This window comes from Gymnogyps californianus, chromosome 12, assembly GCF_018139145.2.
Source record: "Gymnogyps californianus isolate 813 chromosome 12, ASM1813914v2, whole genome shotgun sequence".
In the NCBI taxonomy this organism is placed as follows: domain Eukaryota; kingdom Metazoa; phylum Chordata; class Aves; order Accipitriformes; family Cathartidae; genus Gymnogyps; species Gymnogyps californianus.
Genome location: NC_059482.1, coordinates 21,420,395 through 21,447,966, shown reverse-complemented (window position 1 = coordinate 21,447,966; position 27,572 = coordinate 21,420,395). Strand labels below are relative to the sequence as shown.

General features: G+C 51.0%; 1 protein-coding gene across 2 annotated transcripts in view; it reads right to left on the bottom strand.

The window, feature by feature from the left end:
* The window catches only part of CFDP1 (craniofacial development protein 1), a 99,040-nt gene that overhangs the window by 31,631 nt on the left and 39,837 nt on the right, over window positions 1-27,572 (bottom strand). The window contains exon 6 of one of the 2 annotated variants that reach the window (XM_050904026.1): window positions 5,557-5,715. The exons of the other annotated variant lie outside the window; for it this stretch is intronic. Within the exon in view, the coding sequence (XP_050759983.1) occupies window positions 5,557-5,715 (159 nt within the window). The remainder of the gene's footprint in view (window positions 1-5,556; window positions 5,716-27,572) is intronic. 2 annotated transcript variants of the gene reach the window in all.

Genomic DNA, 27,572 nt, shown 5'->3' with positions numbered 1-27,572 from the left:
GCAGGGAGGCAGAGAGGCAGAGGCTGTAAGCAGTGCCCGTAGCAGCCAGCGCTGCCCCTAGCCCGGGGCAAAGCCGACCCAAAGGGATGAGCAGGGAGGGAAGGCATCATCGGCCTCCCTCCCTCTCTCTCCACGAGCTGATCGCTGCACTGAGCATCTCCTACAGACACCAAAACTGCTCTGTGGCCTGCTGCGTGTCTCCTGGGGGACTCGCAGAGGTCTGGGGTGAAGGGTCCCCGTAGGCTGGAGATATGGGGTGGCTGCTTCTGGTTCCAGCTCTGCTCTTACAGCTGAGAAATGACCTTCACAAACAACTTGAACGGGCTCACGTCAGGTCCTCGGCAGGAGAGGCAGCTCTGATGCTCCTCCCTGGCTGCCGGGGTGACCCTGCCCACGCACCCCCCAGCAAAGCATCTCAAACCCAACCACAGCAGCACGACCCACGATACAAGCTGAGAATGGGCACAGGGAGCATTAGGGACGCAAACAGCGTCACCCAGCAAGCCTGCAGCAGCTCAGGGATTCAGGCCAGGGGTTTCCCAGCCACAGACCAGCTCCTAACCACCGCTGAGTATTTACTTCTCCCTCTCAGCGAGGCACCTGAGTGCTGCAAGGAAGAAGGCGAGCATGCCCGTGCCTGGAAAAGCACCTTGCCGCTCATTGACGGCATGCAGCTGAATTTTAATGTACTTTGCTGCAAACCCTTGCCACAGATAGCCCGGGGCTGTGCTACTAATTAACCTACAGAGGGAGCGAAATTGCAATTCAAAACAGGAGCTGTAATTGAATCATCACAATTGTTTTGCATTTGTTCCAGGGTGGCAAACACTCGGCTCTCATGACAAGGTCATTACGCTCGGCACCGGCGCGAGATGCATGAGCCACTGCGTTCGGCTTCTCTCTGCCGGTCACTGCTTTTCCTGCGCCGCAGCTGGTGCCTGCTAACCAGAGAAGCCCATCACTTGAAAGCAAGACCGCAGGAAAGATGAGCATCGCAGGCTCTGCACGTTTTCCAGGCTCCCGGGTGGCTGGCAGCGTGCACAAAGGTGCCTCAGACCCAACTGCACGGGAAGGTTGAAGCCCCCTCCCACCACCAGCAGCGGTCCCTCTGGGACAGAGGGGCTCCGCTGCCGTTGGTGACGAGGTCTCTGCTTTACGCTACAACTATCGGACCGGCGCTGAATGTGCTCCCAGCACCAGGGTGCCTTCGCCCTTGCTACAAGGGACGGCCCTGACACTCCTGCCCACCCAGCCATCATTGCAAATGAATTAATCCAAATTCATTTCAGCGAGTGATTCCCCCGAGGGGATGAACAGCCCCGCGCATCCCTGCTGCCACCCCGTTCCCATCACAGCCCGAGCCCGTCTCGCGCTGACACAACTGGGTCAGCTCATCTCCGCCGGCTGCGAGGGGCAGGGGCCCAGCGCGGCGTAACGCAGACGATGTGCTGGCCGTGGGGAGATATTTGTCTGGCCCCCTGCCCCTTGCCGTCGGAGGAGGGCTGTGCACCAAGGCCCCCCTCCCCACGCCGGCTCAGGAAAGGCGGGCAGGGGAGTGTTGCTTCCCTTCATCCCCGCAAGCAGGGAGGTGACCCGCTCCTGAGGCCGGGCTCGGAGAGGCCACGGGAAGGAAGTCGGGGGGGGTCACGTTATGTATTACAGCGTGTCATATTGCTGGGCGTGTGGTTTTCCTCCCCCTCCACTGCTAAACACCAACCGCAACCACAGCCGGGAAGGCCAGGGACAGGGGTTACCGCTGTTAACCTGGGAACACCCCGACCGCTTGGGCAGCAACAGCCCGAGCTACTGAATTTGCAGCTCCTGTGGCCCCTCTGGGACACCCTTCTCCCAACCCCAGCACGGGGTCACAGTGCCTTCCTCCTCCTCCTCCTCCTCCTCCACGGCTGCCGTGCCTCTCCAGTGGGTAGGGACCAACTCCTGGGGGATCGATACGGATCATGAGCCAGGAATGCGGTCTCACGGCCGCAGCCAGTGGCTCTGCATGGAGGAGGAACCGCGACGTTACCCCGTGGCGTTGTCCTTGGCCGGCCACAGAAAAGCACCGTAGGGGCCAGAGCAGACCCTCAAGGCACTACCTGTGCGTACACCGGGGTTTACGGGGCAGGCAGCCTGGGAACAAGCCCAGCCGGCTTGTACTGCCTGTACACGGAGGCTGGAGGTGCTGACGGACACAAGCAGGGAAGCAGCAGGTCTGCAGGGTCGGTGCAAGCCCCCCTGCGCCCCAAACCCTGCGCCCGAGCTGCGGCTCCGTCGCCGGTTCCCAGCCTGGCTCCGTGCAGCCGACAGCAAGGCGCTGCCAAACAGCAGTGCAAAGTGCACGAGCGAGGCACAAACACCCGTCCTGCGCTTGTCTAAATAACCTTTGCTACCTGAATCAATACCTTCCCGTAAATTATCAGCCCGCGTGAAAACAGGGCGGCTGTGATCCACAGCAGAGGAAGGTAAATTTGTTGGGAGAAGTGGCTGTCTCCGCTAACGAGGGCAGCCGCAAACTGCTCCGGGGAGGGTTTCATTGGTGCTGCCTGTCCCCTGCCAGTCACCAGCAGTCACCCAGTGCACGAGCGCACGGGGCCGGCCCCGCACCCGGAGCAGGGCTGCTCCCCCACTGGGCCTGCCCTACAAAGGTGGCCCAATTAAGAGGCCGCTACACATTTCCATTTATAAAGCACATCAGAGAGATCGACAGCAAAGGGGATAGCTGCCTCCGCTCCTTGTTTCAGCCCCTCCTGTCAAATCCAGGGCAGGCCCTCAGGATCTGACACAACCAGGCTGCGCAAGCCCGGATCCTGCTGCTGGGGAAATGCAAATCGCTGTCTGGGGCTGGCGATAGGAGAGCCGGAAAATCAGAGGCAAGGGTGGACACAGCCACGGGGCAGCATGCGTCCCCTCTGCTGCAGGAATCCCGGGGCCAAGCTGCGGCTGGCTGATAACCGGCATCAGCAGCAGAAAGATGCCGCGGCCCCGTTGCTCAGCCGGCCACCAGCGTGCTGGCCAAGCACATGTTGCTGCCAGAGAAGGGCTGGGGAGCTCCGGGCTGTGAACAGCAATTTCTGCAAGGTTACTGCAAAAAAAAAAAAAAAAGAAATTCAGCCTGCCTTGCCTTCTGAGCAAAAAGAAATGCCTCCCGCCTTCCTCAAGACACGCATGGACCATCTCTGTAGCGCACAGGCATGCGTAGCATTGGGCAGACACCTCCAGGAGCGGGTTGTGGCTTTCCTCGTCAGGCAGACGTTTACAATTACAAAGCAGGACATGCAGGGACCAGAGGTTTCCAACGCACGTCGGCACCAGGGATAAAGGCAGCGCCCCGCTCCCTCCCGCCTGGGTTGAAGGGTTAGCAACCGCTCATTACAATTTTTATAGCTATGTGTAAATGATTGCCCGCTGAAGGGTGAGCAGAGCCGACATTATTAAAGGAGAAGAGGCAGCTGGGGAAGGGACAACAGGCTCCTGCAAAACAACCTGAAGCCGGCAGCAGCTCTGTAACGGCGCAGCACGCTTCACACCACGGGCGTTACAGGCGGCCTGTAAGCAGAAATGCAGTGGGCTGCGCGTCCATCGGTGCTCCTCCCTTCTCCCTTCCTTTACCTTGAAGGTGGATGTAATTCACAGCGAGCAGATACTCGGTCGATCCCCTCACATTACATGCCTGACTAGCACAAACAGATTTTTAAGGAGTGCCTAAAGTTATCACGGCATCACATTTCTCATTTGTTTAATGACAGAAAGTGCTTGCCAATAGCCCAGCGGATTTTGTAGCCTGGGATGTGACAGGCAGCAAACCCCAAAGCTGTCCAAGCTTACAGAGGCTCTTAAAATTGCTGCTCTGCTTTGCTCATCTTTTCAATGTGCTGATCCCTTCTTCAGCCTTCAAGGACCATTACGTTAGTGTCTCCGGAAAGGTTTGCCAGGCGTGAAGAGCGAGCTGTCCTGCTTGTATGGGGTGGGAAAGGAAACAGCACTGGCCAAGAAAGGTTGACGTACTAGGTTTGAACAAGCAAGAGGTGCCACAAAATGCTCATGCAGGGCAGCCTGGCCTGTTTTGGGCATGTACAGTCCAGCTGAGAGTGATGGACCCTGATTCAGGCTGATGCCACCAACCATGGAAAGAACCAGTGTGTCCCAGCAATCGGCAGAAGATGGTCTGGCTTTTAATTGTGGTACTACCACCATCAGCCCAGTCCAGAGCAGCGAAAGCCCAAAGCTGTTAACATACTTGGCAGCCACTCAGATGTCTGCGGAGGGCAAGTTCTCACTCCACATCCCATCGGGACAAGCCAGCCAGGTGCCACAGACAGAAACAGGACCCTTTCCTGGAGGGGGGTTCTCCCAAAGCAGCCCGCAGCTCCTGATGGGGCTTCATGGGAGCAGCTCCCCCTCCTCCTCCTCCTCCTCCACCTCAGAGCCTGGTACGCGGCCTGGCTCTGCCTCCAGACTCCTGGCACGGGCCATTTCAATGGAGAGCCTCACGTACAGGGCTCTGACCATGACATTCGCCATGCCGCAGACGGCACTGAGGACGATCCGGTGCACGCGCGCTCTACCACACCTGTACGCAATGTAAATCGCTCACCTCCTTGGATTACAAGGAACTCAGAGGAACGCCCTGTCTGCCTCCAGCGCTCCTACTGAATCGCTCTACTTGTTCAAGGGCCAATGTCCAGAAACATATCGGGGCAGATCTGATGGAGAAGGGGTATCGTGGAAGGGTGCAAGGCCAAACTGAAAAAAACTCAGCAGTTATATCTATTTGAAATACAAAATCCAATCTGTTGGAATGCAGAAGCTCTGAGTTTTTCCCGCAGAGTAAAAGAATAGCTTACAATAAAAATACATTTTATGAGCTGTCCAGTAAGCCAGTTACGTTTTCCCAGAGCTTAGCAAAGCACTCGTAGTGGAAATGTCGCTTCTGATCTTATTATCCTTCCCTGCAGTGCATGTTATTAACTTTCTGTTTTATTTACAGCATCGCCATTTAGTTTTACGATACTTCCATTAACTTCATTGGAGTGAACATTGCTTGATGCACACAATCAACGCCCAGTGCTGCCATAATCTTTAATGCACCTTGCCAGCTGTTCTGGGTATGCACACACCTTTACGCAGGAGGGAGGGAGGACAGACGCAGCTGGAACATGTCATTTGAAGAATGGAACAAAAAGCATACCTCCCAATTTGAGACTTTTTTTTTTTTCTTTAAAAAAAAAAACAGGGCAAAGGCAATTGTGTTTCCTCATGGGAGTGCTGCATTAGACCGGTTCACGCTGCATCTGTGCCACTAGCAGGAGAGATGACGCACAGCCAGACTCTACTTTAGCTGGACTTGAAGACCTCACGAGGTTGTTAGCAGGGAGTGATAGGTGCTTGCAGACTTACCTGTCTCCCTGTGATACCTAGTACAGCGACTGGTTTTATATATAAATCCTTAAGAAATCCCATGGGTTTGCTGAACTCTCTGTAGCAAGCGATGGGGTTCCTACGTGTATAGGAAGTGGGGGGAAATGCTTGCCTACTATTAGGTAAAGTCCCTCTTACCCGTCTTTCCCTCGGTTATGGATTGCCAGCTCCTCCACAATCCCCTCCTCCTCCTTGAAGTTCTCCCAGTCCAGTTTAGATTTCTCCAGTGTGCTCATCTTCTGCTTTTTGGAGCCAATCTTCCCCAGGAGGCTGCTCATACCGCTTGGCCTCTTCACCCTGGTGGAAATAAGAGAGCAAATGTTACTTCAACGCAGGAAGACAGCCTCAGTTAGCAATTAAAAACGGAGCTGAGAAACGTCACGCGTGAGAGTGGTGGCCTTGATGGTGGTGAGCCACCGCCACTAAACAGATGGCCACCAACTTCAGGCAGCCTGCAGGCAGCAAGGTCACGCTTCCTGCAGATCCTGCTCCGCCGTTCCCCTGGAAGCAGCAGAGTTCATTACACACGTATCTCAAGTGCTTGCTTTTTGTGAAAGGGCTTTTTCATTTATCTTCTTAAGAGAACAGAAAGCTTTCAGGCCAAAAGAGATCATTAAATCATCTAGTTTGACCCCTTGTATATACCAGGCCAAGCCATTCCACTGATCACCTCTGTGCTAAGCCCGGTTCTTTGTCTTCGGTTTAAAGTGTTGTTTTCTGGAAGGGATCCAGCCTCAGTGCGTCACCAGCGCTGACAACACATCTAGGAATTAACCATTTCATTGGTATCAACACGTCTGTTTGCAACGTGATTTCGTCTAGCTTTAGGTTCTGGTTGCCGCTGCTTATTCTAAATCCAAGAGTACTTTGGTGCCCAGGCGGGTCTTATTAGTAACGTACTTGTACACCGTAACGAACTTACATCTGAATTATTTTTTTTGACAAACAGATGGAGCTCTTTATGCCTCTCATTGAAATGCATTTTGTCCCAGCCCGTACGTCATTTCTAAGGTTTTGTCCCCCGCTTACGTTTCAACGCTCTTCGAAGACAGGGGCACCAGAACTGCCTGTAACCCCCACCCTTCTCCTGATCACAAATCTGTTTGTTTCCAAGGATCGCCTAAATCCCGTTAGTTACACCATCACGCGACACGTTGAGTCCCAGCGCACGTGCACTGCGATCCCACGCCATCTCCCAGGTCCCTGTTTAGCAGCAAGACCACCTTGTTCTTTCATCTCCTTGTTCTCAGAGGACCGCAATCCCACCCACATGGCGGGGCCCCCAGATCTCCCCTTTATGCTAGGAAATGCACACAGAGGGACTCGGGTCAGCCGGGTCACCCTCGGAGGAAGACAATTCTCAGGGCTAGGAACTCGTAAAACAAACTCGTATTAACTCTTCTTAAACCCCCCCAAGGAGAGGGGGGCAAACAGCATCCCATTGAACTCGGTGTTTACACACATTCCAGAGATAACTTCAGGTCTGCAGGGCCTTTGCCTCTGCAAGAAGCCGGAGAGGAAATGATTCTCGTTCCTGAGAGATGGAGGAATTTGGGGAGGGGGGGCCCCAAGGAAGGCAGCCAGGTGAGCGTGGCAGACTGCTCTCCATCAGTTCTCTCCAAGCACAGTCCTGCCCAGGGGAAGCCGTTCTTGGGAACGTATCCAAAGCTGTCCTTATCGGATCATTAGCGTGCTTTATGCTTCCATAATTTGCAAGCCTCTAAAGGAAAATAATTCTGCAGTTTATATGGAATTAAATCAAAGAAAATGACATCTTTGTAAGCCTCAGCCAGAAGATTCTCAATGCAAGAATGGCTGGCCATGGTCACTTGGGGTTGCAGCTTCCTGACATAGATATATTTGGGGTACAAACCCTGGATTAAGGGCATCTTGGCAGGCTCCATAGCCACCGGACAAAGCTGCCTGCCCCTCCTCATACTGCCCAGCCAGAGGAGCAGAAATATCCTAGGACCTGGCCCTCTTATTTCCTTCAGTCCCTGCCCACCGCTGGAGAACGTGCCAGCAGCCCGTACTTTTCACCCTGCGAGAACACAGAGCAAGCTGGATGCTCTTTTATTCACCTTTATGCCTGAATGTCTCATCAAGATGTCTACAGCCCCCACATCATGATCACGCAATAAAACCTTGATCCTCGCTCAGCCCCCTATTCTCCCTTACTTTTCAAGACATGATGGCTCGGAGTATCCTTATCTGCAGGTAGCAGGAAAGTGGTGCAAGGGGGCAAAACGTGCAAAGATGTTCTCAGCACAAGATAAAATTGGAGAGATTAGATTCCTACATCTGGCTATCCAGGACTATATTTGAGCCTTGCACAACCACCAAACCCAGTATCAGATGCATGTTCAAGTTGCGAGGGAGTGGGAGGAGAGGAGGTATGACAATTAAGAAGGCAAAACCAAACAAAATATTGGGCAAGCATCCCCTGTGGCATTCCCTGCTGAGCAGCCGCCTGGATGGCAGAGCCTGGTGTTCGTGCACGGCAGTTCCTTACGCTGCACTGGGAGGCCTTGGGTTTTAGCAGGGGACTTAAAGTAAAGATGCTCTGAGACAGATCTAGAGAAGTGCTATGGCTGATCCAGCTGGCAACACTCCTCTCCCCCCAGCCTGGCAGGCAGAAGGTGTTTAAATTAACACAAGGTATTCAATAACACATTTCTCTGAACACACTTAACTTTCCAGACTCGCTTATGCTTACAGTTTTGCCTCCCTTTGAAGCAGGAGAAGCAGGGATGCAGAAATGGAGGGTGTCGTCCTTTGTCCCTAGATGTCTCCTAAATGGTTTTTGGGGCAAAGAACCCTGATGGCATAAGAGCCATCTCACCTGTCCAAGGGCACTCACAGCTTACCTGCATCCACCAGCTCTTCCATGGGTGGGAGCCTACAGCCACTGTACAGCTGTACTACAGACAGGCCTGACTCTGCAAAAGACACAGCACGCACCTGGAAAACCCACTTGAAGCCATTTCAGGATCTCTCCTGGGTGTTAGAGGAATGCCTGCCCTGCAGAGTGACAAGCAGGCTCAGAGGCAGGCTCGCACACGCCGAGACTGATGCCTTTTCGGCTGAACCTCGGGCTGTCAGCTGCCGGTGGGGAAGAGCTGAGTCGGGACAGGGGCCAACTGGCCGGGCTGGGCTGCCGCACAAGTCCCTGCACGAAACACAGACTGGGACACGCTGACAGGCAACTGCCATCCCCAAACCACAGCGGAGGATATACACGAGGGAAGGGAACCAAAGGCAAGATGGTTCGTGGCCAGAGGTGGAAGCAGAGATGGTGCCGGCTTCGCAGCAGGGAGCAGGGGCTGCAGGCTAGATGAAGGTCGCTCGTCACACTTCTTTTCTCCCATGGTAACTCCTGGCATAAATTAACAACGTCTACATGCACACATCCATCTGTAACAGTGCTCAAGACCTCTATGCCTCCTCTTGGCCATGGATCTCAGGAATAGCCCTTAAAAGATACAATTCACCCCATGTTTGAAGCTACAGAGCCTAGGTTATGAACATGGACCTCCATCAAGGGCTTCCAGATAGCCACAAGAATACTTGCAAGTCAACAGTTCCTTCAAGGCAAGGGAATCTGACGAAAAAGGGCAGGCTATGTTGCACCCTTGTGTTGATGACTACTCCAAAAATACTGCTAATATCCAATGTCAGCCCCATGCTGGAGACGGGCCCTGGGCTGGATGACCTGGCTCTGCTCCTGCCCGGACAATTCTGTGCTGTTTGCAGCAGGACCAAGCCTGGGCCAGGCAACGAGACGGAGCCAGGCACGGGCTGAAGGACATGTTCGAGTCTGCTGCTGAGTCTTCACTCCATGCTGAGCAGCCTTTCATCACCCTGAATAAATCCAACAGCAAACCTGGGGGTGGGAATTCCTATGCTTGTGCCAAAATGAAGTAAATGAGAGACATTAAAGTCCAATTAAAAACTTGCTTGGCCTTAAATGCCTCATCTATTTAAAAAGCAAGTAAAGGGGCCTGATTAATTGCATTCAGTGCCAACATGAGGAATTATTACCCTTTTTGTACTCATTAAGGGTATCTGCTGTGGCATCTTTAATCACTAAGGCATTTAAAAGAGAGAAAGTAATTTGCTAAGACATAATGGATCCCGGGGATGAGAATCAGGACAATCGCCTATTTAGGACACAAAGACACGCTCTTACTTTCCACGATTAAAAAGCACGGCCAAAGTCAGCCCCTGAACCAGCAAATAAATGTGCTGGCGAGCTCTGCCTTGGTGGGGGGATTCCCCTGCCCCCATCTAATGTCTTCAGGACAAGGACCGGGCCTGTGCATCCCCTGGCATGGTCACACACAGGGACAAGCAGCAAGCCAAGGGCTCCCTTGCTGTCCCACCACAGGCGAACACACTCTGTATTCCTGTCGTTAACAATGAGGCTTCCTCCCATCTCAGTGCGAGCCTGCAGCCTGACCAGGACCTCGGAGAATTGCTGCTATACCAACAACGAAGTAGCCCTGTCATATGTAATCCCTGCTGTCCTGTAACATCAAGGTTGGCAGCGTCCGGGAAATGCGTGCCTGCCTCCAAAAGAGGCAGGCTTCATCACAAGCTTTATAAAATAATCTTCAAGCAACAGGAAAACAGGGCTACAAAGGTCTCATAGTGTGTCCTGCCAGCCAAAGCAAGATGAGCTCCTCTCCCACCCACCTGGAGATGGGTGCTCTGAAGGCCTCCTGACACCGAGCCCACACGCACTGGAGGTTTCAGTACTTCATCAGCCTTTCACTTATGTAAGTTTTCCCTGATGACTAAATTTCCTTGCTCAGCCCATGACTTGTTATCTTATTCCTAGTAGCTACTAAGAACAGATCATTCTCTCACTTTTCGTAGCAGCCTTTTATGTCTTTGAAAGCTTTTCATATCCCCCTCCCTGCTCAGCTTGCTCTTGCCTAGACTAAACAATCCTGGGTCCTTTCAAGCTTTTCTCATTCCTCACAGTTTCCAGCCCTCTGACTGCTCTCGCTGCTCTTCCTGGACTCTCTGCTATTGGCCCACATCTTCCTTGAAATGCAGCATCCAAAATGGGAAAGAAAGGGCTCCAGCCATGGCTTTACCGGCACCGGGAGCAGGAGGAATACTTCAGATGCCTTGCGAAGCATGCAACTCCTTACACGGCCTCTTATGACGTGTGCCTTTTTCACAACCGTGTGACAGCGTTGACTCATGTCGAGCCTGTGATTCACTGAGATTTTTGTCTGCTCCGCTGCTGCCAAGCCAGTTATTTCCTTCCTCGATTGATGCCGATGATTACTGCTACCCGAAGGCAGAGCTTTGCACTGGTCCTCCTGCGCTGTTCCTCCTCTTTGCCCTCACGTTTCCCTCGACACAGCGGATCTCAGATGTCTTCGCAAATCAGCCTCTCCTATTCACAACACCCATGCCGCAGCTGTTGAAGAGTAACACTGGGGAAAGTACCTCCCGTCTTCACGAAATACCTACGGAGACAATTTAGCAGCTGAACCAGCACCAGTTGGCCAAACGAGATCAAGGCGATGCCAGAAGCAGGCAGGGACCAGCAGGGTCAGACTGCAGGAGCTGCTGTTCACGTTGTCCAACTCCCATGAACAAAGGGTGCCCAAAGGACACCTACTCACGTGTTGATCAAGGAGCCAGCAGCGTCCCCAGCTCCAGCCTGACCTCCACCCTTGGGGATCACCAGCCCTCTGCTGCTCTGTTTCTGCTGGCTCCGCGGGAGTGTGCAGACCGCAAACCCTGCGCTGCTTCTCTGTCTGCCTTGTATCATCCTCCTTGCTGTCGCTAACAACAGCTTCTGTAGCAGGAAGGTCCTACTTCTGTTTCCTATCAATACTTTTAAGAAGGGCTCAATTCGTAAGAAGCAAACGCTGAACACAAAATAGGATGTTACTAATGTTTAGCTAACACCCCAGCACTCCCCCACCCCCCTTCTTGTTATGTCATGTTTTGGGGAAATAGTGTAAGCAAATGCACTTAAGAGGACAGTCACTGATGTACACAAATCATGAGTGAGATGCTCGTTTTCCCTCCCTTAATGAAATCCAGCCCCCTGAGCCCCTGTTAAACAGAGTGGCTAATTACCTATCTTGTCAATGAGGATCTTGTGACAAAGCGGCTGCTGCAACACTTGGACCAAAAAGCGCATTTTTTTAGATGATGCTGATTCCACCAAGGCATCCTGCACAGCCTGCAGCTACGTGGTGGAGAGACAAGACAACCGTGGGGCATCTTCTCTGGCCTCATCGCAGGCTTTTGCACCTCCCAGAGCAGGGACAATTTGGAGCTGGGCACTCTATCAGCTTCCAGCATACATCCAAAACACCTGGTGACCCTCCACGAGGCACTGCAGAGCAACTTTTCTTTTTGCAGAAATAAATCTGGACTCACAGAGATGACACGATTTCATCAGAAGGAAATCTTGCGAGGCCAGGAAAGATCCTGTATCTCCTGCCCCAGCCTTTGCACACAGATTATCAAAGAAATCACCTTTACTGTTAAAAAAGGCAGGTTACACCTACAACCTAAAAAATCCACTCTCAAGGAAGGTTCAGAACCAGGATGGATAGTTTTTGTTGTCTCCTGTGTTAGACGAGGAGACCATTGCAACGGGCAAGGGCGCTTATGCCGTCTGGCACAAGAGGACAAGCAGGAGGCATCCACTCGCAGGTCTTTCTCAGCATGGCTTTGCAAATCTTCAAGCAGAAGAACCCAACTCAAACATAAGCTCTAACACGAACCGCTTCCCTGCTGGCTCCCTGCAATGCAGAGCAGCACGTCAGATCCCACTATCAGAATAGGACGCCGGCGAGTAAATGTCACCAAGTACAGAAAGATGGCATCTCAGGCCACGCAGCCCTGAAAGTACCATGTTCATCATCAAGTCCTGGCTCTCCTGCAGCCCCCCTCCTGCCCACCTCCTTTCCCCACTGGAGCCTGTGATATTTACTTGCAGCACAGCGACGCCAGCTCTGTTCCTGTCACCCCAAGCGCTTTGATGGCAGGGATGCAGGTGAGAAACTCTGCCACTCGGCAAAGAGAAGAGCACAAGGTTTTGTAAATAGTAATATCTATTCCTGCCACGAACCGCTGTAAAGCTGAATAGTTTCCTTAACGGCAGGAAATGGTTCTCATACAAACTAACCACAGCTGGGCAACTGATGCAGCCAGTAAATACTTTCATTTTAATAAAGTGGAAGATTCCTGCCCAGCACACCACGGGTCACCCGCCCCGCTGTCCTACCTTCAAGCAACAACGTGCACGGGTGTGTGAGAGACATTGCACGAGGAGGATCTATGCAGAGACCTGGCTGGTGGCCTGCGTGCCAGCTCTGCTGTTCACTCCCAGCCTCTCCAGACCGTCTTCTTCGACAGAGGAGCGAAAATGCCGGCGGGGAGGAAGAGGGGCACAGGGCAGGAAGGGAAGCGCGGTGCCATCTGCTCCTCAAGGTCAGGGTGGTGTGGCTGCACGGAGCAGGCAGCAGCAGAACAACAGTGCCCAGTATTGCCAGCTTGCGGGAACCTTCCCCAGAAGGATAAAACAGGTCTTCCTCTTCAGATCCTAAAAACTGACCAGCTTTTCCCATCCCTCATCCTGCGCAACCGGCCAAGGACAGAAACATCTCCCAGGCCAAACCCAACTGCATTTCTTTTTTTATTTTCCCACTTGGCATCATTTCCCAAACGGGCACTCAGATGGATGTGGAGACCAGCCCAGCTCGTTCTCAGCCCTGCCTGTCACAACAGGTATTTAAAAAAAACAAACAAGAAAGCCTCCCTGATGCCAAACAAACAAACATTTAAATCCCAGGTGGAAAACAAAAAACAACAAGCGAGGAGGAAATGAAGATAAAAGCAGGGTGGATGCTGGTGGAGGGCTGGCAGGGTGGTGATGATCCTGTTTGGATGGCAGCGCCCAGGACTGAGCAAACGCGGGGCAGGCTGGCAGGGAGAGGACCGCCTGATTCCCACTGCTTGGCCAGGGCAGCGCAGGCTGAGGAGCTCGCTGCCAGCTTAGATAGTGGCACCTGTCCATATGCTCTGCTTGCTGAGCTGGTAGCAGATACCCTAAAGCATGCATAAACTGAGCCAAAGAACCCGCCTGAAATGCTCTAGGAGTAGCAGTGATTTGAGGCAGAGTTATAAACCCATATCTTTGTAGCGAGGATCATAAAGCTTCTTGCACTCTGAAGAACGACATGCACCAGACCACCGTGGAAAAGCAGCCACGACTGGGGCAAAACCCATTTGGTAGTGCCACGGGGCATGGCAGCGCAGGCAGCTACGTCCAAAGGTAGCGAGAGACGCAAGTACACTGGCAAAACGCAATTATCCTGCCTGTGATCCTGCCAACAGACTGAGGCAAATTTATTTCTACTGCATGGAGGGCTTCGCTGACAGGAGCCGTCGGCAGCTCCCAGTGAAAACAGTCCGAGTACAATTACCCTGGAGAAGGTGGCTGGCCTGACTGCAGCGGGGCCACCCTGAAGTACTTACAACAACGACAAGGAAACGTGGCTTATAACTTGAGTCGACAGTGCGAGTTAACTCTTCTCGGGCTTTTGTTCAGGCTTGCCAACCCACGTTATCCCCAAGTTGCTTTGCCATCACTGCTGTTGCAATGCAAGCTAGCAATATCTGAAGAGCTAAGCCGAGCTCCAGGTCCTTTCTGGTTTCTGATGTCACTCCATACCCCCCGAGACCTCAGGACAGCCTCACGCTGAAGACCTCTACATGAACACTGATGCCTACAGCTTCTTTCCACTTGTAGGAAGTCTTTGACACAGACTCTGCTGAGCTGAGGAGGTAATCCAGGATCACAGCACAAAGCAGAACTATTGTTAAAATAAACAACGTGTCAGACACGTACAGAAGAGAAGGTGTAACCTCTCAAGAAGTGAGAGTGATAGCTCTCCTTCCCACACACCTGCCTGCCTTCCTACAGCCAGGGTCTACATGGAAGAGAGTTTAAGACGGAGATAAAGGGCACTGCCAGGCAAGGACAGCCGCACTGCTACACCCCAGCAGCCCAGCAATCGAAGTCTGGCCGAGATGACGCGGTTTCCATCAGCGTGGAGAGGCAAGGGGAGATGTGACAGCCTAAATGCACGCGTGATGCTGCCTCGGTGAGGGCTGCCGCAGGCAGTGTCAGAGCTTGCCACAGGCACAGTTGATTCTGGATGTATTTGTGTCTAAATATAGTCAGTGGGGGAACAGAGATTTGTCAGAGGGGAAAAAACATGTCACTCCCACCTCCCAGCGGCAATGAGCAACAGCCCGCCAAAGGGCAATGCTCCGGTATTCCAGCTACTGTTTTATTGCTGGATTTGTTACTAATCCAGCACAGCGAGTTTCTGTGGGACTTCACAAGTTGCGCAATGCTGCTGCACTGTGTCAGAGTGCACCTCACCTTCAGGAGGGAAATAAGTGTCACGGTACCAGCTTAGGAACAGCAAAACCGACAGGGCAGGTGGTGAAGGGGCTTGCAGAGCATCACGCCACGGGGTGCCAGCAGAGATCCCAGTTAGTGACTTCTTTTCTGGTGCACCATCCAAGCTATACAAATCCTTCATGCTCATCTCCACGTCATGCCTGGTGCTGGATAGGCCTTTCCAAAGTGCAGGGCTGCAAAAACAGACCTAAGGGCTGCCTTGCTCCAAAACAGGACAGCACAGATGTGGTACCACCTTGTTCTCCAGTCCGCTCCCCAAACTGGGGAACAACCCAGGTGTAAATACACAGTAATACTGCACACATGAATATAGTTATTCCAGGAATAAAACCAGAGTTGGTTCTACCACGTGCACCAAGAGGCAAATTTGCTGAGCAGGGGAGAGACGGGATGCTTCGGCTCAGGAACAGCAGAGAGCAGCAGCAGTAACACAGAAGCACAGCTCTGCCAGAGCTGGCCTTTCCTCAAGCAGGTCCCATCTCATAGCATCTAGGTCTGCTCCCACCTCTCTGGAGGGCCTGGTCGAGAAGCATGGGCTGGAGTCTCATTTTACAGGCTTTGGAGGACATGCTCATCAAGAAGCACATCAGTTCTCGGGGAGCTGGCTGGCTCGGGCAGAGCCCCTGACCTGCAGGTCCCCTTATCAGCAGGAAGGGCTCATTAGGGAACGGACCAGGGTTTCCTGCTCAGGACCGAACCCTTTGTGAAGGGACTGCTGCCATGGAGAACCTGCTTCCTAACAGCCAGAGGAAGCAAAATATTTTCCTTGGGCCTCCAAGACAGAGTTGCTATGGGGGGGGAGGTTGTCAACAAAATAAAGTTGCACTTGTGGAGCTGGGCAGCGCACGCCATGCACGGGCTGTTACTGCAGGATAAAGGTACTCCCAGCAGCATCACTGCCTGCCCCCAGAGCCGGGGACAATTGAGAGTGGCATAAGGCCCCTCTGTACCAGTATAACTGCAGCTGCCCTCCGGGCTGTACTGGCAGAACTATTTTAGCAAAAACAAAATCTCGCACCCTCCTCATCAGTATGACATTGTGTGGAGACCACGGCTCGCTCTGGCTCCTCTCCAGCCCGGAGCACAGACGCAGGCTGTTTCAGTAGCAGACTCTCCTAATGCATTTGCAGCGGGCCAGCCAATTATGTTACAATATCTGCGTATGGAGCTCAACAGGAGCTTAATTGAAAGAGCTGTAGCATTCAAATGACTTTTGATACTATGAAGACATTAACGATTCCAACCCAGAGCTAACCAGCCCTGTCTGATGCTCGGCTGATGGGTACGGACCTGTAACCTGGGGCTTGGTCTGCAGCCAAAGCTACACCCCTGTTAACTCAGCACAGCACCGCAGCTGCGGCCAAATGCTGATGGAGTTGCCCCTTCCCAGCTGGAAGCTGCAGCAACTCCTCTCATAAGCTCTCCTCCGCCCAGGGCATCCACACAATACAAAACAGACCTGCTCCTGCCACTGAAGGACCACGTACATGCACCAGAACTCCCCAAACTGTTCCCACATGGACTAATTTGAACCTGCAAAGCACTGCTTGCATTTATTCTTTTTATTGAAAAATACCATGCATGCTCTTCATATATTTTTTACGTTGCTCTTAAGTTCTGTAAACGTTTTGGGATAATAAATGTGCCAGTTTGATGGATTTTGCTACACCAGCACAGAACCAGTACACCTACCCCACTCCAAGGCAGTGGGCTACATTGAATTTGGTATCTTAGTGCTGCCACTGAGAAGTGGCAAGAAATGCCTTTTATAAAGCTGTAACTGTCCGCACTGTGTACGTGCGTGTCGGGGGGAAGGTGCCCCGCTTCTACTATTCTCATTTCTGATCCAATGCACAGAAATCAGCAAAAATGCACACACACACACACACACGTTGCCAGCGAGCTTACACTCCCACGTGGCTGTGAGGCATCTCACACCCCAACAGCAGGCAAGAGCAAAAAAATAAAAGTGAGAAGGCACGATGCTTTTGGTACCCACGTCTAACAGGCTGATGACCCGAAAGCTGCCAGAAGCTACTGCAAGGCGGTAGCTGTGGCATATAGCATGCTTGCTGGGCTACATCTTGGGTCACACGCTGGAGCATTTTAGAGTAACACCCTGTATTACGCCCATATTTAGCCATGGAAATAAGTGTGACTTGACTTTCAAACACTTGCAGCTCTCACTGACTTCACTGGGTTCAGTTGAGACGTTTCAAATAAAACAATAACGACCACAACTCTGGGCTGGGACCAAGCGCAGACCATTTTTATCTTAAAAGGCATTTGTTTGAGAACATTCAGAGCTGCTAGAACCAACAGCACTAAAGTTATTTCACCGTGCAACCTTAAAAACGTTGACAGCTTTGTCTGCAAAACGACATGGATTAATTGGTGACCAATCCTTAAGAAAAGAATAGTTAGAAAAAAATTGCTGGCAAACAGAGGAGAAATTCTTCCTCTCTTCAGAGGCTTACTCCTTCCTCCTTTGTCTAACAGCAGATCTTTTGTTCAGGATTTCAGTTGCGAGCAGCCCCGAGGTACGCGGGGAATGTCTTGGTTATGACGAGGCCTCCAGACTGGTGCGCGGACTCGGTTTTAAATCGGCAGAGAAACCGCGCCAAATCACGCCTAAGAAGTACTGCTAATGGAATTGTTCCAGCGCTAAAGGGATTTCAAAGTGAATGAGTGCGGATGGCGGAGCAGCTGGTGCGACTCCCAGGTTGCTCTTTACAGCGCGGTGTGCCATGCAAGGAGGAGCTAACACCCCAACCAGCCTAGCCTTGAGAAAAGAACCCCGTGTCCCCCCCCAGCAATGCAGAGTCCCTGGCTCTGTCCCTGCGATTCGCAGACAGCCCCAGCGTTTAGTCCCGATTAGCTTCCCACTGTATCAGATCAATGCCAGGCTTTGATCAAAACGAGGTGAGAAAGGCAGGACCGAAGTAGGGAGGGACCCCCTTCCTCCCCCAGCAATTAATCTGACAGCTTTAAGAATAGTTCTGATTAAAACAAATATACTGCCTTCCACCAGCAAACGTTTGCAAAGCTCAGCAGCCTAGGACAGGGGAAAGTTCCCAGGAAATTAAGTCAGGGTGAACGAGCATCAGAGCTCCCTAGCACAAATGCATCACTACAGTGAGCAACAAGCTAGAGCCCAGTGGAGCAGTTGCTTTGCAGCGTCATGCAAGTTAATAAATAGCATGAATATAACATATAATATATATTTATATTGCCAGTGGAAAGCCTGGCCTGGCAGCACGTGGGACTATGGCGGGGGGAACAATAAACATTTGGGCACAAGAATGAGGGTTTGATCACATTTAATTGCTTTTGGGAAGGGTAACATCACTGGGGTATCCATCACAATCACCTTCTCTTCCCTGAAACCGTTCCATCCCAGATTAAGAGCTGGCCAAACAATCCAGATCAAAGAGGGTATTTCGGGGGTAAGGAAAGGAGGGAAATACCCTAAAAGCTTTAAAGATGTTTGCCATATAAAACCTGAAGTCCAACCCATGAGAAAGCAGGCAATAAAAAGTTAACTGATGAAAGGATGTGCTTTTCTTCTCAACTACAATTTTCTAAGGCTGGTGGCTGCAGAAAAAGCTCAGTAACAAACCAGAGGACAGCGCAGAGAGCCCAAAATGTATGTAAGAGGAGAAACTAAGATTATCCCATGTTTTTTTTTCCAGGGTTTGACTGAAGTGTTTTAAATGCCTGAGGCTGGTAAGGCTACCTCCGAGTGCCTTCCAGCTTTGGCAGCAGCCACTTAGAAGAGCTGCCCTTCCTCTTCCCAGGGACCCACCTCACTGGAAATAGATTTCAAGTCCCCAGAGGAAGAACATGGAAACAGCTGACTTCTCCCAGCCACAAGCTCAGTTGTCACCTTCCAGCTGGAGGCAGGCAGAGGGGTAAGAGCAAGGCTTCCCTTCCGCCCACGCAAAGCGGGAGGCTCCCGAACAGATTTTGCAGCTAACGTCCACCTACCAAAAGCTTCTCGGGAAGCCAAAGCTCTCACTGAATGTGGGGACCGCAACCCGGCAGGGCTCCCACTACCTCCCATAGCCCCGTGCAGAGGGGGGTGGCAGGGCCGGGGTTTTCATGACACATCATCTCTGGAATTCGCTGGTGAGCGTCCCACAGCCTCTGCTTGGTACGATGCCAGAGCCGTTTCTCAAATCCTGCGTGACCTACCAGCTGCTGAGGGCAAAACAGCAAGGCATACATCATCCAGAGAGGAGACAAGATCAGCAGGCTCCTGATGAATGAACAGGCAAATGCTTCACAAAACTCACTCCCATACTCTTGGATGGAGGGAGCAGGTTCAGGTCCCCGGCTCTCCCAGACAGCCTGCATGATCCCCAGGCAGGTCATTTACTCCCTTTGTAGCAAGACTTTTGTCTCAGGAGGCAGAGAGCTATGCAGCAGCGCTCAGCACGGCAGGCAGGCTGCCAGCTGAGGATTCAAACTCCTTCAGGGAACTGTAACAGTTACGCGGTAAATGCATTAACCATGGGAACAGCTTCCCAAAGGATGTGGTGGATCCCAAATTGTAAGTCTTTCCATTGCGAGTGGATGCCTCTTTCAAAAATGCAGGCTGTAGTTCAACCGCAAGCGCTCGCAGGGAGCTCTCAGGGAAACGCCACGACCCCAGCGAAGGCAGGGGCTCAGACCGGGCGCCTCAGCAGCTGCTTCTGACCTTCAGCTACAAACCTACGAAATCCCTGCCCTTTGCACCTTGCCATGGCAATTCAAGGCTTTTCCTGGCTATGCCCCTTTTTTGTGTCTCTGCCCAGCCCAATTTTCAGCTGTTTCTGTGGTCTGCCCCAGGCCAGCTAAATTCCCTTTGACCAGACCTGTTGAGCAATCCTCTAAACCTTGTCACCCCTCTAGCTGGTTTTGTTTTTTTGTTTTTTTGTTTTTTAATTACAAATCAGATCTCCTAGTGAAAGTTCCTCTGTCTCTTTGCTTCAGATTCTGTTCCCCCAGCATCAGATTCTTGGTGAAACTCCCAGATGAGGACTAGTGAAAGCCTTCACAGCATGCAGTACCCAATGACCCACACTGCTAGAGACAGGTCCTTCACCATCCCGCCTACTCTTGGTTCCTGGAGAGCATTCCTCAGCAAGAGAGGGAAGAGACTGAGTCTCACCCATAGCACAACGCCTCATTTTCTTTAACTTCATCTGTGACAACTGCATCAAGGGTCAAGGCTATCACGCTCTGCTTAGGAGCTGCCTCAGGATACCCGAACATGTACCGCAATGTGCTGAATGATGCTAAGCACCCAGTGAGTCCTCTCCTGCCAAACCAGATGCCTCAAGCTGCACCAAAACATTTGGTGGCTTCCAGTGGAGAATCTGCCTGTGAACAATTCCGATGCATTTCAGAGGCCACTGTTAGCAAAGGGGGAGAAAAATACATTTGAAGGGAGGAGAGAGATAGATGCATTGCTCCCTTGGACTAACCAGGCCCATGATCTCCTCTCGTCCCTTAAGCAGGGATAACACTTCACTTTACTGAAGTCCACCTAAACCAGCCTGTGCTTGTCAGGAAGCGGGAGCAGCCAGGTGCTGTGCCCCTCTCCTGACTGCAAACCATGCTACCGGGCTCTCCAGCGCCAGGACCAGGCTCTGCAAAGAGCCAGGTGCCAGGAGGTCACGCTGAACATCCCAGGAGACCAGCAAGAAACAGGAAACTCTCCGCAGGAACAAAAACATTCCCTTATCTGCCTCAATCACAGTAATATTTGGATAAAGTGTTCTTGCCCGTATCTGGACTGTAATCTGGCCTTTCAGCAGGCCTGCTCTCAGGTCTCTAGCAACACTCAGCTGGATCCACACGTGTACCTTGGTGGAAAGGGTTATTGTATCATACACAAAGTTGTTCCTCCTTTTCTTATCTCTTGGCTTTTGAATTTCTAGTTCTCTTCAGGGTCTATAATTAGGGATTTGAGGAGTTGATTTCTACCCAATAAAAAGTCATAGCCCCCTCCAGGATATCTCTGCTACAGCACTTCTTCTGAGGCTCTTTTCCTTCCATTCACCAACTTAAACCACCTCCATGAGCAGAAAAGCCCAAGCAGGGTAAAGCCTTGCCAAGGGAAGAAACTCTCCCATTCTTCTCATCCAGGAAAGTGGTACAAAGGAAAAAAAGACCAAAAGGGATGGCTCACATCCCTGGGTCATGGCAGAGAGCTGGAAAAGGCTCATCTCCAGGAGGACAGAGTGCCAGCACTTCTTTTTTTAACTTAGCCAGCAGCTGCAGAATCTAAGCTTTATTAAAAGCCTATTTTGCCCTTGCTGCAGCAAAGGAAACCATCTCCCTCCTCTCCCCTCCCAAACAAAAGGCCAAAGTCTGCAGACAGACATCCTGTAATGTCACCTTAGAAAGAGGTGGCAACTTGACTCATCTCAGTGGGACGTGCAGCATGGAGCAGCTTCACTTTCACTTCAGGTTACAACAGGAATAGACTGCTCCCACGGCTGATCCTTGCTTTGAGGTTTTATTATGAGCAATACAACAAACCTTCAATATTCTCTGATTACAAGTGTCTGGAGCAAGAAAGGAAGAGATAGGCAGGGAAAACAGGCAGGCTGGATTTTGAGGCTCTAGGCACCACTCATTACCCACAGTCTCCCACTTACTTTGTTTGCAGCATTGCTGCACGCAGAAGCCCTCTCTCCTAGAGATACACGCTGCTTGACAGGTTGGAAAGACCCCATTTAAGCAGCCTTCCTACAATATATTTTAGTATAACGCAAACAAGAGGCTGCGTCGTCAGGTCTGAACAACAAGAGACGGAGAGCACTGAACTAGATACCATTTACTAAACACTGTTCTCCAACGGCTATTCTAAGCCTACCTCAATTTATAGATTAATCTGCTGGATCAGTAATTTAGGCTATTTGACAGTTAGCATTTAGAAGTGCACATTTCTGGGAAGGCTGAAAACCTTCTTGTGATTTACAAAATTACTGCGGGGTCTCTAGTGGCTTGGACATTTGTCAGAGGCGGGCGTTCTGCATTAGCCACATTCTCCCTTCTCCCCCCACATTCAGGTTTAATATCAGCAATGAAATACCAACCGCTCCTGCAGCATTTACTCTAAAACAGCAGAGCAAGCGCGAGTCTTGTCCCCCTTCCCATTCCTAGCCTGCTGTGTCAATCACCACGTGATAGTAAGGCTTTAGGATGATGTATATCAACCAACTGGGGTGGGGGAGAACGGGACCGGAAAGCATCCAAATAATCTGTGCCCTCCCCACGCCCTGGGGAGAGTGCTCCAAGCCTCCCAGGACAAGGAGCATTCCTCCCCTGCATCCCTGCTTGCAGAGGACGGTGCCAGGGGCTGGCCTAGCTGAACAAAACAGAGCAGGATTTGAAGAGGGAAAGAGCAAGCCTGCCTCTGTTTGCAGCTAGCCCCTCCTTTCGCCCAGCCCTTGCTGACTCCGACCCCAAGCTGCTGCTATCTTGCAGGCCTGGCTTGGGATTCCCTCTGGAGTCTGTCAGCAGAGCTCTTTAAAATGGCAGTGGGAATCCTCGCTAAACAACAGGACTAACCGTCCTTCCTCAAACACCGAGCGCATCGGCTCCAAAACCCTCCCGGAGCCTGCAGTGTCTGCGAAGCGAGCAGCGAGCGTTGCTTCAGCTGGCTCTCAGCGTGGCCCGTTTCATAACACAAAAGGAAGCTCGAATCCCTCAGGGCTCAGATTTTTTCCAGACTGGGTAAACACACGCAAACACACATTATTTGCATGCACAGCAACTGGGACAAAGGATCTGTGGCCAGGTAGGTGTCTAACCGGTGGTCCAGGCATGCGGTAACATGCGTGCAATCCTAGAAATCTTGAGCTAAAAGAGACTTATCTCTAGACTGACTGTGCTGCTTCCAAGTCTCGCTGCGAGATTAAAAAGCAGCCTTTGTTGTTTGGAACATTACCATTTCAGAAAAAAAACCCAGCCCTGCTCAGCCCCCCCCACCCCAAAGGTTTGGTTTGTAACCCAAAACATTGGCGCCTTAAAACCAGAAAGTCAAAGCCCTCCAGTCATTAGGCAGATTATATTTAAGAGCCCTATGTGCAGCTGATCAGAAACTTATCCCTTAAAGGATTGAAATGGCAAGACAGCACACCTCAGCAAGCAATCTCGTTTAATAGTCAATTAGCAGAGATGTGCTCTTCTGAGCTAAAGATCACTGCAGACAAAAAAAATGCACCACCGTCAGCTTTCCTCTGCTTCTGCTGTTAAATCAAGCCAGCTGATCCACTCTGTCAGCCCATCCTTAACTGGCAAGACCGCGATGCATCTAAAAGTCACCCAGCAGTTCTGGCCCAACCAGGACAGTAATATTCTTGATAACAAACAATTTTTTTAGACCAGAGGGGGACTGGATGGACTCAGAAGCCAAAAGAAAAACTCCAACTTTTTCAATACAAAGCCTTGTCTCTGAGCACGTAATTAAACCAGGGCAAATTACAATCCTCCAACAGCGACTCCCCTTGCAGATCCGAATACCTAAACCCCACATGCACTGTCATACATCTGGGAGAAGGAAACAGCTAACTAAAGGCAGATTTGCATAGCGTTGCTGTATTAGCACCAGCCAAATTACAGGCGAGGGCAGGCCACCTACATCCAGCCACATGTTGGCAACAAGCAGCGCTGCGAACCAGAGCACACACCCAGATTTCATAGGCACACGGACATCAGCGTAACCAAGAGCACATGGGAGCTTTTCTCTAGAGCTGCCAACCCCAGTGTTCAAAAGCCATGAGTCAGCCTCCGCACCCCCTCCAGTTGAGGTTAGCTTAAAAACTAGACATTGCAGGAAAGTAAGAAAATCAGAAACAGTATTAATTTGCCTCCTAGTTTCTAAGCCTTAGGTTAAACCAGCCAGAGTGGCTGTCCTTTCCTTCCAGCCTACATTAGAGGCACAAACTTTCTTTTCCTTGCTCAAAAGCTGAGGTTCTTACCTGATCGCTTTCCCCCAGGACTTGAGCATTAGGAGGAAAATTTGCCAAATATTTTAAGACTTGGCAGTTCATTCAAAGCTAGCATCGCGCCCTCCCACAATCAATCAAATATGACACTGGGTGGCTCGGGATTTGCAACAAGAAGCTTGTGCTAGCTGGTTAAGAGTAGAGGAGAGCTGTTGTCCACAACCCAGCCCAGAGAGTCTGATGGAAAGGTTTATGCCACCAAATCGGTGCTCTTCACTGAGTCCCTTTTTTAAGGGTTTCAGCAGGGAGACTAAAGGCTTAAACTGTCCATGGACTCTGAATGACCATGTTGTGACCATGGACCATGTGAACGACCCTCTAAAATCCTCCATGCTGGAGGAGGTGCAGTGCAACGTCATGCTGCAGAAAAAGAGGGTTACTAGTGCAGTCCTCCGAGAAGCAGCAAAAGCAGGGTATGAAAGCTGTCAATGCCAGCACAGCAGTATTGACAGAACAGAAACCCGAGAGATTTCAGAAGAACCTTCCTCTGATGCAACGCAAACAACTCATGGACGCAGCAGAGAGGCAATACGAAAGGGTCTGCATGTCAAATTAGGGTTCCTCCTACCTCCTGGGTTACCACAAATATCTCTGCAGGCTGAAACCTACTCTGGGGACTCTGATTTACTCTCCTGCGTTGAAGAGCGGGGAGAACACAAGGATGCCCAAAGCCTGACAGCCAGTTTGGTGACAATGCGCAAGGAGAAATTGAAGCTTACTTTCTCCTCTTATCATTGCCACGCTGACTCCACACAGAGGTAACAAAGGCAAAGCAAGACTGCCTGAATGCCTTTTTTCAGCAGCAGAGCTAAACAAGGCCAATTCTGAATGGCAAAAGGCTGCGGAGTGAAGCTGCCACTAGAGACAATCATTTTTCACAGTATACCCTCGCTTGAATGCAGCAACAAGAAGAATAAATTCTGACGGAAGAAAAACTTGACAGCTCTTGCCATTTAAATATATGCCTAAAGGCACAGCTAAGAAGCAGGATTCTCATGTTACGAACAAAAAACCCCTTCAGTTTTCTTCTCCCTCATAGCAAAATCCTACAGGAACATCTCCCAGGTGGGGTGATCCTTACCTGAGCAGACCCTGCCGCGTTCAACTCCGTGGAGAACAGAGCAGATGGGAAAGTCTGCGTCGGTACAATCCCAAGTAACCACTTCAGAAGGCAAGTGTTTATTTTACCTGGTTCCTCTGTTTTACGAGTTTGAGGCAGAATTTCCCTGCTGGCTTCCTGACCTTGCACATTTGGTTGAGATGAAGGCGTGAAGCGCCAAGCACTTCTTTCAAACTCAGGAGGAGCAAAGGACTGCTGGGGCATGAACACATGAGCAGAGGGACCAAAGTTACAGGTGATGCTGGTTTATACCAGGAAAGGTGACCCGGCAGTATTAACTCTCAGGGTTAAGCCATCGCAAGGAACGATGCTGCGCTTTGGAAGAGGACGGACGCAACCCTCCATGGGTGTGAATGAGGCACACCCTGGGATCTGGGGGAGAGAGCTGAAGTCTCACAGCAAACTCGGAGGCAGGGCTAAGGAGAGCTGATGTGTACTGGCTCCTAGCTACAACCGGCTAGCAGGATCACCTCCTCTTCACCTTGCACTTCTCGCCTTCAGGCCCTGAGGCTGTTACAAGTGGATAAGCTAAAAAAGCAAAGGAATCAAGGCACAGCAACAAAAATCCCTGGTCTGGATTAGGCACGCAGCTGAGTTACCGGCACTTCCACAGCACGGCCAGGCTTTCTCAGCCAAGCTGCACGTACAGGTACCGTACAATCCAAATGAAAAAAATCAGACAAATAACAAAGAGCCCTTTTAGCTGTAGGGTTTCACCAAGGCCTTCACCCCTCACGGGGTGGCTGCACCCAGAGCCACACGGAAAACCCAAGCTGGCTTGGAGCATGCCAGCAGCAGGATGCACAGATTCACTCTGCGTCCCCAAGGCAGCGCTGTGCCTGGACTGCTTGGCACTTCGACCACCCTCCACCGTGCAGACACGCTGCCTTAGTTTGGGCTGAAGCTCCCCATGTCCTCCTCACCCACATCACACGCATCGGGTGATACAGAGGGTGCTGGGTCTGGTGTGCCCAGCTCTCCCCCGCACGCCCAAGCCTACTGATCACAAAGTCAGAGCTTTCTATGTCCAGTTAAGCTATTAACAAAGCAAGCATCCCAAGACATCAGTTAAGTCTGTTATGCCACACACAACCAGCTCACCATCAAATTCCCTTGAAGCAACTCCATCACTTGTTTCAACCTGCCGGCGTAAAGATGAACGGCTGGCAGGAGGATGTTAAATGCTGTTTCAGGCTGCTCTTGAGAAGGTTGTGTGGGAACCGTTCACACCCTTCTCCCGAGCACACGCTGGTGCGAATGCAGTCTGTACGCTACTCATTTCTATGATCACGCAGCTACAGCAAGGGGAGCATCTTTGTTCCTGCCACATGTGTCTGCCTTAAAGGGGACATGAAAGCTGCTGGCTTTGTTTTACTCTGGGATCCATGCCTCTCTCCCCCCTTCCCACATTTTTAAATATAGACAGCTGGAAGCCCTTCTCCAAACTATTTTCCTCTGCTTCTTTCTTTTTTTTGTTTAGGACAACGTTAATCTGGTCCTCTCTGATTTTCCCAGATAATTTTCTGGAGATCTCAGGGATGGTTATTTTTTTGATTGAAGGGCTGGAGCACCACAAGGCTAATGAAGACGTCCTTTCCCCAAAAAGGGTTTGATAGTCAGTGTAGACAGCAAAAGCAAGTGACTACAGGAATCTTTCAAAGCTTCTCACATTACAGGCGGAGAGAAGAGATCATCCTCCCCTTTGTTGTTCACATTTAAAGCATACAAAGCCCCATATATTTAATTCCCACTTACATTGCTTGGTCTCCTGCATTGCAAGCAAGGCTATGTCATGAGAACTCCAGCATGGCGCATTCTTACCCATCAATTTTGGGAACCGGGGCAGGGCTGTGGTAAGCAGCAGACCAAGAGGGACATGGTTTTATTCTCTGTAGGATCTCCACACGCTCCCCTACCCCCACCCCACTTGGAGGAGCAGCAGGGAAAAGAGCACGTTAGACGCTTCAGTCTTTGGTCTTTTTTTATACCTGCAAATACAAGTTTCTTATTAAAAGATAACGAAAAAACCCTTTCATCCTCTACGCCCCAACCTAATCTTTAAATACCTAGTGAAATATAAGTAATCGAGAGATGCTTTTAGCAGCTGTGGGCTCAGTCATCCCTTTCACGTACATAGACAGAAGCTGACTAGGACTAAGGGTAGCTTAACTTAAAACTGACAAAGTTTGATCGCTCTGCCTGGCAATGAATATTAAAAGCAATGACAAGATTGACATTATCTAGCTGCACTGTAGCTTCTATTTTTTTCTATTTAAATGCTCCATTCCTCAGTTCTTACTGCAAGGATCTGAGTCAGGAAAATACAGCTCAGGCTGACATCTTGCAGAAGTGCCTGCTAAAGCCCAGCTTTCGGGATGCCAAACTTAAGACACCTAAAAGGGCTCAGCTTACACAGCAATACGATTTCCTGAGAACAAACACAAATAAAAACACTCCTTGCGTGTCATGTGCTGCGCACACGTTCGAGGCTTCAAAGAGGCACAGCTTGATTTTTCTAGATGTAAGGCAATGCTGCTAAACCACCTTCTTCACCTTTCAC